Source organism: Kogia breviceps, chromosome 4 (genome assembly GCF_026419965.1).
Source record: "Kogia breviceps isolate mKogBre1 chromosome 4, mKogBre1 haplotype 1, whole genome shotgun sequence".
Lineage (NCBI taxonomy): Eukaryota > Metazoa > Chordata > Mammalia > Artiodactyla > Physeteridae > Kogia > Kogia breviceps.
The window spans coordinates 66,196,183-66,210,285 of record NC_081313.1 but is presented as its reverse complement, the minus strand read 5'-3'; the positions used below and the strand labels follow the sequence as shown (position 1 = coordinate 66,210,285).

General features: G+C 37.9%; 1 protein-coding gene across 4 annotated transcripts in view; it reads right to left on the bottom strand.

Annotated features, from left to right (window-relative positions):
- The window catches only part of VCAN (versican), a 114,459-nt gene that overhangs the window by 89,344 nt on the left and 11,012 nt on the right, over positions 1 to 14,103 (bottom strand). For all 4 annotated transcript variants that reach the window (XM_067031253.1, XM_059063442.2, XM_067031252.1 and 1 more), the window contains exons 2-3: positions 12,493 to 12,568; positions 723 to 1,100 (exon numbers count right to left, since the gene is read on the bottom strand). In XM_067031253.1, the coding sequence (XP_066887354.1) occupies positions 723 to 1,100; positions 12,493 to 12,562 (448 nt within the window). In that variant the 5' untranslated portion in view covers positions 12,563 to 12,568. The remainder of the gene's footprint in view (positions 1 to 722; positions 1,101 to 12,492; positions 12,569 to 14,103) is intronic.

Below are 14,103 nucleotides of genomic sequence, written 5' to 3'. Positions count from 1 at the left end.
TGCTTTGTCTCCTAACTTAAATTCAAATGACATACAAACCACTGCTGAACGTGGGCTAAAACTAAAATGTCTCATTGCAAAACAGTGGATAACAACCAGTGCATTGACCTTAAAAAAATTCACTGAGTTCTTGTTGTGATCCAATTCAAATGTTTATTGAGTCCTAGCTTTTTCAAAGCACTATGATATATGCCATGGTACTTATTAGGTGCCTTTTTTCTTCAATGTAAGGTAAGATATAATTTATATTTCTTAAAAGCAAATTCAAAGATTTTAATAATCATGCTAGGAGAGTGAGAAAAAGGAGGAAAGGGTTTTTTTTCGTGTGTGTGTATATATATATATATATATATATATGTGTGTGTATGTGTATGTGTATGCATGTATACACACATATACACATATGTAAAAATTAAAACAAAGTGTAGAACAGCCTTTACAGTCTTAAAAAATAACCACTGACAGGTCTCAATAATGAAGTAATGATTCTTGAGCTATAAACCATGTCTTGAGGTATTCATTATATCTAGTATAAAGTCACCTTCCTTGATTCCTGAACAAATAACAGTTCATTTTTGGTGAAAGACATGGACTGTTGGGTTGATTGATGTTTTTCCCCTTGTCCAAACCTTGAGCAATGGCTACTTTTGAATATTGTTTCACCACACTTCTGAACTAGGTATCGTGTTATACTCCCTTCTTCTAGATTCCCAAAGCCTTACCTTCCACAGTCAATGACACTGTGTCCTGTGTGTCTTCAATCCCATACATGACATCGCAGCGGTAGAGGCCTGCATCACTGGCCAGCAGTTTGACCATGGTGAGTGAGGCATCGCCCACGTCCTCGGGATGTGTAGGCACTGAAACTCTCCCTTTGTAGCCCTGACCAATCTTGATATTCCCATTTTGGGCGACGAGAACAGTAGTCTCCTTTAAATCTTTTCCACTCTTGTCCAATTCAATCTTAGACCATTTGATTCGGAGAAATTCGCTGGTGGTGTTGTAACTGGGTGGTAAGGTAGGCATGGTTGAAAAATGACAAGGTAGGTTGACTTTTCCAGAGAGGGAGCCCTTAACAGGTGGGCTTTTTTCCACTTTGACTAGAGGAAAGAGAAAATACTAAATTAACAAACTGAGTCTATTAAATATGTGAATGGATAAGAACCATTACAGGGGGTTGGTTACATCCTCAATATGTGAAATAATTAGAATGATTTTATATACAGAGAATAGTATACAATTTCAGTAATGTTTTATAACTAAGACAGGGATTAATAATGCTTATTTTTTTATGTGCTAAAAATATGGCATTCATTTTAAAGTATTTGTAACTTAGTGTTTAACATGAACAAAATAAGTGATAAAATAAGGCAAGTGTAGGAAGACAAGCAATCAAGGGCAAGAAAAGACTAGACTTAAGCAATGCAGGTTTAAAAGACTAGACTAATGTTAGGAAGAACAGTTAAAAAACAAATTTAAGTCTACAGGTCAGAAGAAGAAAAATGGTTAAGATAACTGCCACATTACCTTAGAGGAAATGAAAACAACTCAAAGGGGAAGTGAAAATTTTAAAACATACTTCAGTAGACTGGAACGGGGGAAGCCCAGCACTTGAAGAACACTCTTTGGTTCAGTGTTTGAACCAAAGATTTTCACTGTAATGAGAAATCCAGCTGCAATCACTTTGCAGTGAAACATTACCTCTAGATTATATCCTGGGTGGGGGGGAAGTTAATGTCTGTTCACCTAACCTTCTAAAGTATTAATCTACAGAATGCCTTTCTGTTTAAGCCCTTAAACTTTTAATGAGAAAGAACACATTGACTACAATTTAATACCATTACATGCAAAAAACCCACATTCTTTCACTCTTATAGGAATCTATACCTCTCCTCTCCCTTTTTCCCCCATCTTCCAGTCTCTACTAGTTGGGTAGACAATGTGTTGGTAATAAGAATAGAAATTATCATTAGTGCACAAGGAACTCCCAGTTCATGCAAATATGATGAATAGTAATAGTAGCCTCTAGTTTACTAGAGGAGTGAAATAATGTTCATCAACAAAATGATATGTATCTAACACTTGGTGTATTAGTGCTTAAAGGCATTAGTAACACACATCTCAAAATGGACATGCATTAGAAATGATACAGATGCTAAGGAATGAAATTTAACTTAAAAAAGATTAGATCCCATTAGGTAGATGAAGACAACAAAAAGATATTTTGTCCTTTTTTGCCAAGAAAAGGGGTCCTGAGAAGGGAAGGGGTGAAAATTTTATGAACTAAAAATCTCCTAATTTATATTCATCATATGTTCTAGGAAATCCCATCTTCCTGAAGAATTATAGATCATTAACTTCACAAATAAAAGACTGCTTTTTAAATGGAGAATAAACATCTTTACCATCAACATCAGTTATGATATAAATTATAAGACCCTTTATGATTTCCTTTAAAATGAGTTTAAGATAAGTGACTTTGAATTCCTTAATATTTATTACTAAATTACAGTTCTTTTCACAATTTTAGAGGTATAGGAGCAGATATGAGATTCACCTCTATCTATCTGATTGGGAGGTTTCTGACACTTAGAGCATTACTCAATAACTGTGCTGTAATGAAAAAATATATTAGAACAAACTTACATCAACAGGCAATTTCCCAAGGGTTATTTATTGTTCTGGGTGTTTACAGATACAAGAAAATTAAAAGCTTCAGTTGGATGTAAATAAATATTCATGTAGAATTCAGTCTTAACAACAGGATTAACAAAAAGCTGTGTGGCCAAATCTTTTGTGTATGAAATCTTGGGTCGTAATGCACTGGGTAACAAGAACTAAGTTTACCAAATCTAAATATTTTAAGAGAGAAATTTAGTAGTTCAGAGGATAATGTTTACTGACTATGCATGTTAAAACAAAAAACAAAAAAAACCACCTGCTACCTGCAAGAACTTGTCTGAAACTCTGACAATGCAAGAAATAAAAACGAATGCTAACAAAAATTCACTATTCCCGGAGAGATTGGTTCAAGATGGCAGAGTAGAAGGACGTGCTCCCACTCCCTCTTACAAGAACACCAGAATCACAACTAACTGCTGAACAATCATCGACAGGAAGACACTGGAACTCACCAAAAAATATAGCCCACTCCAAAGACAAAGGAGAAGACACAATGAGACAGTAGAAGGGGAGCAATCACAATAAAATCAAATGCCATAATTGCTGGGTGGGTGACTCACAAACTGGAGAACACTTATACCACAGAAGTCCACCCACTGGAGTGAAGGTTCTGAGCCCCACGTCAGCCAATGGGAGAAGGAATTCCTAGAGAATCAGACTTTGAAGTCTAGTGGGATTTGATTGCAGGACTTTGACAGGACTGGGGGAAACAGAGACTCCACTCTTGGAGGGCACACACAAAGTAGTGTGCTCATCGGGACCCAGGGGAAGGTGCAGTGACCCCATAGGAGACTGAACCAGACCCACCTACTAGTGTTAGAGGGTCTCCTGTAGAGGTGGGTGGCTGGCTGTGGCTCACTGTGGGGACAAGGACACTGGCAGCAGAAGTTCTGGGAAGTACTCCTTGGCGTGAACCCTCCCAGAGTCCACCATTAGACACATCAAAGAGCCTGAGTAGGATCCAGTGTTGGGTCGCCTCAGGCCAAACAACCAACAGGGAGGAAACCAGGCCTTTCCCATCAGCAGACGAGTGGATTAAAGTTTTACTGAGCTCTGCCCACCAAAGCAACAGCCAGCTCTACCCACAACCAGTCCCTCCCATCAGGAAACTTGCACAAGCCTCTTAGATAGCTTCATCCACCAGAGGGCAGACAGCAGAAGCAAGAAGAACTACAATCCTGCAGCCTGTGGGACAAAAACCACATTCACAGAAAGATAGACAAGATGAAAGGCAGAGGGCTATGTACTGGAAGAAGGAAAAAGATAAAACCCAAGAAAAACAACTAAATGAAGTGGAGATAGGCAACCTTCCAAAAAAAGAATTCAGAATAACAATAGTGAAGATGATCCAGGACCTCGTAAAAAGAATATAGGCAAAGATTGAGAAGATGCAAGAAATGTTTAACAAAGATCTGAAGAATTAAAGAAGAAATGAACAAAGATGAACAACACAACTGAAATGAAAAATATACTACAAGGAATCAATAGCAGAATAACTGAGGCAGAAGAACGGATAACTGACCTGGAAGACAGAATGGTGGAATTCACTGCTGCAGAACAGATTGAGGAAAAAAGAATGAAAAGAAATGAAGAGAGCCTAAGAGACCTCTGGGACAACATTAAACACAACAACATTCTCATTATAGGGGTCCCAGAAGGAGAAGAGAGAGAGAAAGGGCCCGAGAAAATATTTGAAGAGATTATAGTTGAAAACTTCCCTAACATGGAAAAGGAAATAGCCACCCAAGTCCAGGAAGTGCAGAGAGTCCCATACAGGATAAACCAAAAGAGAAACATGCCAAGACACATAGTAATCAAATTGGCAAAAATTAAAGACAAAGAAAAATTATTGAATGCAGCAAGGGAAAAAGGACAAATAACATACAAGGGAACTCCCATAAGGTTAACAGCTGATTTCTCAGCTGAAACTCTACAAAAGGGAGTGGCATGATATACTTAAAGTAATGAAAGGGAAGCCCCTACAATCAAGATTACTCTACCAGCAAGGATCTCATTCAGATTCGATGGAGAAATCAAAAGCTTTACAGACAAGCAAAAGCTAAGAGAATTCAACACCACCAAACGAGCTCTACAACAAGTGCTAAAGGAACTTCTCTAAGTGGGAAACACAAGAGAAGAAAAGGACCTACAAAAGCAAACCCAAAACACTTAAGAAAATGGTAATAAGAACATACATATCAATAATTACCTTAAACGTGAATGGATTAAATGCTCCAACCAAAAGACACAGGCTTGCTGAATGGATACAAAAACAAGACCCATATATATGCTGTCTACAAGAGACCCACAACAGACCTAGGGACACACACATACGGACTGAAAGTGAGGGAATGGAAAAAGATATTCCATGCAAATGGAAATCAAAAGAAAGCTGGAGTAGCAATACTCATATCTGATAAAATAGACTTTAAAATAAAGAATGTTACAAGAGACAAGGAAGGACACTACATAATGATCAAGGGATCAGTCCAAGAAGAAGATATAACAATTATAAATATACATGCACTCAACATAGGAGTACCTCAATACATAAGGCAATTGCTAACAGCTCTAAAAGAGGAAATGGACAGTAATGCAATAATGTTGGGGGACTTTAACACCTCACTTACACCAATGGACAGATCATCCAAACAGAAAATTAATCAGGAAACACAAGCTTTAAGTGACACAATAGGCCAGATAGACTTAACTGATATTTATAGGACATTCCCTCCAAAAATGGCATGGAAGAAATGGAAGAAAGTTTACATTTTCTTCTCAAGTGTGCATGGAACATTCTCCAGGATAGATCACATCTTGGGTCACAAATCAAGCCTCAGTAAATTTAAGAACATTGAAATCATAACAAGCATCTTTTCTTACTACAACGCTATGAGATTAGAAATGAATTACAGGGAAAAAACCGTAAAAAAACACAAACACATGGAGGCTAAACACTACATTACTAAATAACCAAGAGATCACTTAAGAAATCAAAGAGGAAATCAGAAAATACCTAGAGACAAATGACAATGAAAATACGACAACGCAAAACCTATGGGATGCAGCAAAAGCAGTTCTAAGAGGGAAGTTTATAGCTATACAAGCCTACCTCAAGAAACAAGTAAAATCTCAAATAAACAATCTAACCTTATACCTAAAGGAAGTAGAGAAAGAAGAACAAACAAAACCCAAAGTTAGCAGAAGGAAAGAAATCATAAAGATCAGACAGAAATAAATGAAATAGAAACAAAGAAAACAATTGCAAAGGTCAATAAACTAAAAGCTGGTTCTCTGAGAAGATAAACAAAATTGATAAACCATTAGCCAGACTCATCAAAAAAAAAAAAAAAAGAGGGAGAGGACTCAAATCAATAAAATTAGAAATGAAAAAGGAGAAGTTACAACAGACACTGCAGAAATACAAAGCATCCTAAGAGACTAATACAAGCAACTCTATGCCAATAAAATGGACAACCTGGAAGAAATGGACAAATTCTTAGAAATGTATAACCTTCCACGCCTGAACCAGGAAGAAATAGAAAATATGAACAGACCAATCACAAGTAATGAAATTGAAACTGTGGTTAAAAATCTCCCAACAAACAAAAGTCCAGAACTAGATGGCTTCACAGGTGAATTCTATCAAACATTTAGAGAAGAGTTAACACCCATCCTTCTCAAACTCTTCCAAAAATTGCAGAGGAAGGAACACTCCCAAACTCATTCTATGAGGCCACCATCACCCTGATACCAAAACCAGACAAAGATACTACAAAAAAAGAAAATTACAGACCAATATCACTGATGAATATAGATGCAAAAATCCTCAACAAAATACTAGCAAACAGAATCCACCAACACATTAAAAGGATCATACACCATGATCAAGTGGGATTTATCCCAAGCATGCAAGTATTCTTCAATATGCGCAAATCAATCAATGTGATACACCATTTTAACACACTGAAGAAGAAAAACCATATGATCATCTCAATAGATTCAGAAAAAGCTTTTGACAAAATTCAACACCCATTTATGATAAAAACTCTCCAGAAAGTAGGCATAGAGGGAACCTACCTCAACATAATAAAGGCCATATACAACAAACCCACAGCAAACATCATTCTCAATGGTGAAAAACTGACAGCATTTCCTCTAAGATCAGGAACAAGACAAGGATGTCCACTCTCACCACTATTATTCAACATAGTTTTGGAAGTCCTAACCACGGGAATCAGAGAAAAAATAGAAATAAATGGAATACAAATTGGAAAAGAAGAAGTAAAACTGTCATTGTTTTCAGGTGACAAGATATTATACATAGAGAGTCCTAAGGATGCTACCAGAAAACTACTAGAGGTAATCAATGAATTTGGTAAAGTTGCAGGATATAAAATTAATGCACAGAAATCTCTTGCATTCCTATACACTAATGATGAAAAATCTGAAAGAGAAATTAAGGAAACACTCCCATTTACCATTGCAACAAAAAGAATAAAATACCTAGGAATAAACCTACCTAGAGAGAGAAAAGACCTGTATGCAGAAAACTATAAGACACTGTTGAAAGAAATTAAAGATGATACCAACAGATGGAGAGATATTCCATGTTCTTGGATGGGAAAAATCAATATTGTGAAAATGACTATATTACCCAAAGCAAACTACAGAGTCAATGCAATCCCTATCAAATTATCGATGGCATTTTTCACAGAACTAGAACAGAAAATCTTAAAATTTGTATGGAGACAAAAAAGACCCCAAATAGCCAAAGCAGTCTTGAGGGAAAAAAACGGAGCTGGAGGAATCAGACTCCCTGACTTCAGACTATACCACAAAGCTACAGTAATCAAGAAAATATGGTACTGGCACAATAACAGAAATACAGAACAATGGAAGAGGATAGAAAGCCCAGAGATAAACCCATGCACATATGGTCAGCTACTCTATGACAAAGGAGACAGGGATATACAATGGAGAAAAGACAGCCTCTTCAATAAGTGGTGCTGGGAAAGCTGGACAGCAACATGTAAAAGAATGAAATTAGAACACTCCCTAACACCATACACAAAAAGAAACTCAAAATGGATTAGAGACCTAAATGTAAGACCAGACACTATAAAACTCTTAGAGGAAAACATAGGAAGAACACTCTTTGACATAAATCTCAGCAAGATCATTTTTGATCCACCTCCTAGAGTAATGGAAATAAAAACAAAAATAAACAAATGGGACCTAATGAAACTTCAAAGCTTTTGCAAAGCAAAGGAAACTACAAACAAGACGAAAAGACAACCCTCAGAATGGGAGAAAATATTTGCAAACGAATCAACGGACAAAGGATTCATCTCCAAAATATATAAACAGCTCATGCAGCTCAATATTAAAAAGACAAGAAACTCAATCAAAAAATGGGCAGAAAACCTAAATAGACATTTCTCCAAAGAGGACATACAGATGGCCAAGAGGCACATAGTGCTCAACATCACTAATTATTAGAGAAATGCAAATCAAAACTACATTGAGGTATCACCTCACACCAGTTAGAATGGGCATCATCGAAAATCTACAAACAACAAATGCTGGAGAGGGTGTGGAGAAAAGGGAACCCTCTTGCACTGTTGGTGGGAATGTAAATTCATACAGCCACTATGAAGAATAGTATGGAGGTTCCTTAAAAAACTAAAACTAGAACTACCATATGACCCAGCAATCCCACTCCTGGGCATATACCCAGAGAAAACCATAATTCAAAAAGACACATGTACCCCAATGTTCATTGCTGTGCTATTTACAATAGCCAGGTTATGGAAGCAGCCTAAATGCCCATCGATGGACAAATGGATAAAGAAAATGTGGTACATATATGCAATGGAATATTACTCAGCCATAAAAAGGAACAAAATTGGGTTATTTGTAGAGACATGGATGAATCTAGAGACTGTCATACAGAGTGAAGTAAGTCAGAAAGAGAAAAACAAATACCATATATTAACGCATATTTGTGGAACCTAGAAAAATAGTACAGATGAACCAGTTTGCAGGACAGAAATAGAGACAGAGATGTAGAGAACAAACGTATGGACACCAAGGGGGGAAAGCAGCGGTGGGTGTGGGTGGTGGTGTGATTAATTGGGAGATTGGGATTGACATGTATACACTGATGTGTATAAAATCGATGACTCATAAGAACCTGCTGTACAAAAAATAAATAAAATAAAATTCAAAAAAAAATAATAATTGCTTTAAAAAAAAATTCAGTATTCCCACCAGATAGTTTGTGGTCCAAATGAATACAGTAAGGGAGAAATCTCTGAACAATGAATGATCAGTTATGTTTCATTCTCTGCCAATAAATTCTGCAGAGCAAGAATGATGCAAATTCTATCTACACAATTTGATCAAACACACACACAGACCTTGGCCAAATAAATGTCAGAGTGAGTATAGGGGAATTTATCACCCTCTCAAGCATTAATGTCACTCTCTTGTTCATTCATTTACAAATAACTGTGCATGGCTCCATTTATTAATATTAAAGGAATATCCAAATAACTGGGTCAATGCTAGATAATCAATATAAAGGGTATTTTTAAAGCAAAGAGCTCTTCATGCATTAAAACAAATCCAGAAACCAACAGACAGTGTTCTTTAGTTATTGACCTTTTGTGTGCGTAGACATAAACAGAGAAAACCTTAAGATAAGAGTACTTGTGTTGACTCAACTAGTTACTGCTCTGTGATTCACTATGAACTTGGCAAATCTGTTTCATATGGATCTTACATTTTCAATTTTTACCCCTCACATGAAAAAGTAAAAATTCTTCTAACGTTAGCCCCAAACTAATGACATCTCTTAACAGTGATTACAGATTTGCAAAGAACTTGATGCTTGAGATAAAGTACAATACAGTGGTTTGAGAGCATGGACTGTGGAGCCAGACTGCCTGGGTTCACCTCCAGGCTCAATCATTAAATTGATGTATGATCGTCTACATTAGCTATGTCTCTAAATCTTTTGGAATTGCAGTTTCCTCATTTGCCAAATGGGGAGAATAAAAGCATCTGTCTCATTGGAGAGCTAAGATTTAAAAAGGTTAACAAAGTAAAATACTTAGAACGAGGCCTAACATAAAAATCATTCTATACTGTTAGCTTTTATTACTATTTTAAAATACCATCAAGGAGCTATCCCATAAGTGTTTGTTTGTTTCCCTACTGTTTGTATGAGTTCTTTCTTTGTTTTAAGTGGAGAGATAGTTGCCCTGTTCCTCAAGGTTCTCCCACTACTTTCTCTATAATTCCCTCCTATTACTTCCCACCCAAACCAACTCCTTTTCTCTATCTCCTTTCTATGTCTTCCCTCTTCACTGGATGCCGTTGTCCTTTCCTCTCTGTGACCTTCAACCTTTACTTCCTGAAAATGCTGAAAAGGACAGCTCCTGGGCTCTTGGATTGGTGGAGCCTAGACTCTGATGGCCATCCAGGTCATTCACTGTGGTATTCACACATTGTTTATTTATTCATTCACTTATTCACTCAACACATAAATTGATTAAGTGCTAGCAGTGTGTCAGGAACTCTGCTAGAAAATTAAAAAAACAGCTCTCTTGAAGCTACACTCCCCTTGGGAAGAAAAATGAAGAATAACTTATCATAGTGAGTGGTATGGGCTATAACAGATGTCACAGCACAGGGGACAATGGGAACATAGAGAAAGGGCTTTTAAATTGGCTGGAAAGAGGAATGAGAAGTGGGAGCCATGTCAGAAGTCAGCTGGTCCTGGATTCCTCTCTTGCCCTCACCACACCACATCCAATCCATTTGTTGGTCTGAATCCTCCATCTCTATGTATCAAATTCACTTCTCTCCAGCTCTTCTGCCATGCCCCACTTCACACCCAAGTGACCACAATAACCTCCTAAATGGTCTCCCTGCTGCCACTCCTGCTCTCCTACAATCAAATCTACATAGAATAGCAAACATGGAACTTTGAAAACAGTCATCAACTCATGTCTTTCACTTTCTGAAACCCTTCAGCGCTTGCTTCCTTCAGTGCTTCCTGGAAATAAAATCTAGTCATTTCTAAAGCTACAATGCCCTATATAGAGAAGAAACGTAACAGAGGTAAAGCTCACACACTCCTGGGACAGCCTTGGTTTATCTCCCAGTTCTGCTACTTACTGGTTGTGTGGCTTTGAGCAAGTCTCTTAGGTTCTCAGTTTCCTCTATGGATAATGAATGTTTCAATAAGCTAATGTTAAGCATTAAAACTGTTCTAGGCTCATAGAAGCTCTTTTCTAAGTATTAGATATTGTTACTATTTATATGAAGTGACCTCTGACTAGCTCTCTGCCTGCATCTCCTACTTTCTTCTTGATCACTGCTCTCCAACTACAGTGAACATTCTGTTGTTCAAACACACTACCTAACTTGGGCCAGATCTTAGCTGGCTGGCTCTTCCTCGTCATTCCCACATCAGTTTAAGTATGACTTTCTCAAAGACGCTTTATCACCCCCTCTGCCCCCGACCCTATGCCATTTCCTATGACGTCATTCTGCTTTATATTCATCTATTCAGAAGTACTTGGATTGTTTGTTTACTTGTTTATCACTTACCTCATGTAACTAAGGAGATTAGGTTTAATGAAATCCAAGACAATGTATGACTCATCCACTGATATATCCCTGGAGACCCAGACTAACATGTAGCACACAAAATGTATTCAAAGAATACTGTCAATGGATGGATAAATGAATGGATAGGTGGAAGGATGGATGGATGAATAGATGGAATGATACTTAAATTGTGATTCTTAAGAATGAACTGAAGTGGAACTGTAGAGAACAAGAGAAGGGACTGTCAAGCAGAAGGAACAGCATGTAAAAAAAAAGGAATAAGAAGGTCTATGAATGGAATTGTAAATTCTTGCAGAGACTAGAAGCATAGAGTGAGTATGAGAAAGAAGTGGAAGCTGAGTCTGGAGAGACCCTTGATGGGAGCAGATCACTGAAACTCCACACAGTATCTTTTTTCATAGACCAGAGTCCACAAATTTGGAATCACAGAACCCTCATTAGATGGATATATAATTTACAGCTAACAAAAACAGTGGATGTGTACTTATCCAGTTACTAGAAAGGGGGTGGGGAGAAGGGAAGGGAAGGGAAGGGAAGGGAAGGGAAGGGAAGGGAAGGGAAGGGAAGGGAAGGGAAGGGAAGGGAAGGGGAGGGGAGGGGAGGGGAGTGGAGGGAAGGGGAGGAAAGGGAAGGGAAGGGGAGGAAAGGGAAGGGAAGGGAAAGGAAGGGAAAGGGAAAGGGAGGAAAGGGAAGGGAAGGGGAGGGGAGGAAAGGGAAGGGGAGGGGAGGGAAGGAAAAAAGAAATGGAGGTGGGGGAAAACCTTGGCTATCAGCCCTCTCTCTATCTTCTTTACTTTTTTCAAACTCTATCCTCCTGAACGTTTAATAGTCTTTTTTTTTAATATAGAAAATTTTTGAGCGGTGTTGAAGAAAGCAGAACTTAAAAATATGCCCAGCCCCACATGTGAGCCTTTTTGCCCAGTCTGAAAGTAATCTGGGAAGTTACTGAAAGCCCACTTGCTTCTTTAGCACCTGGTTCATTATTTTGTTATGATTGATTTATTTAAAACCACTGTTTCCAACCTAATAATATTTTAGCTAAAAGTGTTCCGCAATGAATAGATTAAAAACTCATCCTTTATTTTAATGATTCCATAATCCCATTCCATGCCCCAGTACTTCAATTTTTATTTCAATTAGTCCTAAAAAAATTGTTACCACACTCACCTTTCTGTAGTGCATGGGTTGCTATTAAGGTAGAGCACATCCATAAGATGCTCTTTATATTTATCAACATCTTGTCCTAGAAATGAAGAAAAACACAAAGTAAATCATAAGCATTCAGGTTTGTGGGAGGCCATACATCACGTTCTATTTGTGCATTATAGGTAATAAGAGTACAAGAAGCAGCTCCTCTTGGATTGTAAAAACAGGAGGAGACTTGCAATAGGAGAAGTTGTCCCAACACTTTAAATTATTAGTTTGACTCTCACCCAATGTGGTAGTTACCAAAATAATCCCAGAACCCAAACTGGGGACATATAACGATGTGGATGTGTGGGGCAACCACAACAGGGTAGGCTGTTGGAAGAACAATATAGACCACAGCCTAAGTAACTAGTGGCTAGGAGCTGGCACAAGGAGGGAGGGGCGACCACAAATCTATTTAGAAACAGGAAGTTGGTCATAGATGGAGCAAGAGAAATGGGGAAGCAATTGAGAGAGATGTTGAAAGAAAGGGATTCACATCAAATGTGAGGTAGGAGGAAACCCGTTGGTGGTTCATGCACATGGTATCAGAACAGAGAACAAGGATTTCAGCAGGCTTTTTAAAGCACAAACTCAATTTAGTTTCTAGGAGGCTGAACAAACAAAATAAATATATTATAAGAAGCTGTTAATTACAGAAAAGGCCAGTGCTTGCCATGAGTTTTAAAGCAGTTCCAACTGTCTGAAGGGTAAAGAATGAAAGAAAACACCCTGTACTGAGAGTCAAGAAACTCTGCCCTGGCTTTGCCATTAATTTATTGTGTGAAGACATTAAACAAATCTGGGTCTCAGCATGGTCCCTTCCAGCTCAAGTATCTATGAAGCTATCATTATGAGGAGAATAAGTACCATTGTTGGGGACCCTCTAGAAATCAAAGAGCTAAGCTCAGAAGAACTGCAGAAGGCTATTTGATCTCCATAGTTATTCCCTTCTCAGTTACATTTAGGACTGTTCTATAACAGTCATTGTTGGTTGGCTATCCTGTAGTCATTCCTCTTTCTCTTTTCTAACAAAACTCTAATTTCATTCTAGTATCTACCTTCCTTCACACAGCCATATACTTTAGTGGAACCTGGGTCAAACCCCAGCCCAAGGGGATGATCCTGATTATTCTATGTCAATTACATTGGTCCCATTTCTTTTGCCATTGACTGGTTTTGGAATGAGTATATGATGCAATTTTGGCCAATGAGATGTGAGAGGATCTTGCGTGGAGGGGTTGCTCCTGGGAAAGGTATATTCATTTTAAGAAGAGAAAAAAGGAAGCGATGGTTGCTTTTCTTCACTGGACATTATCAAGATAGGATATACCTCGTGAAACTGTTGTATCTATCTTGCACCCATGAGTATATAAGATACCCTCTGGGATGAAGCTGAGAAAGAATCAGTAGAGGCAGGGCTGAAGTGCTCAGGCATTAGACCTACAGCCAACCATAACCTTGAACTTTTTTTATAGTAGATAATAAATTCCTTTATTGTTTAAACCAATAAAATCAAGGATTTTTGTTGCTTGTCGCTGAAGGCATCCTGACACATATTTGAGTTGGTGCCCTGCATAACTGCCTTAG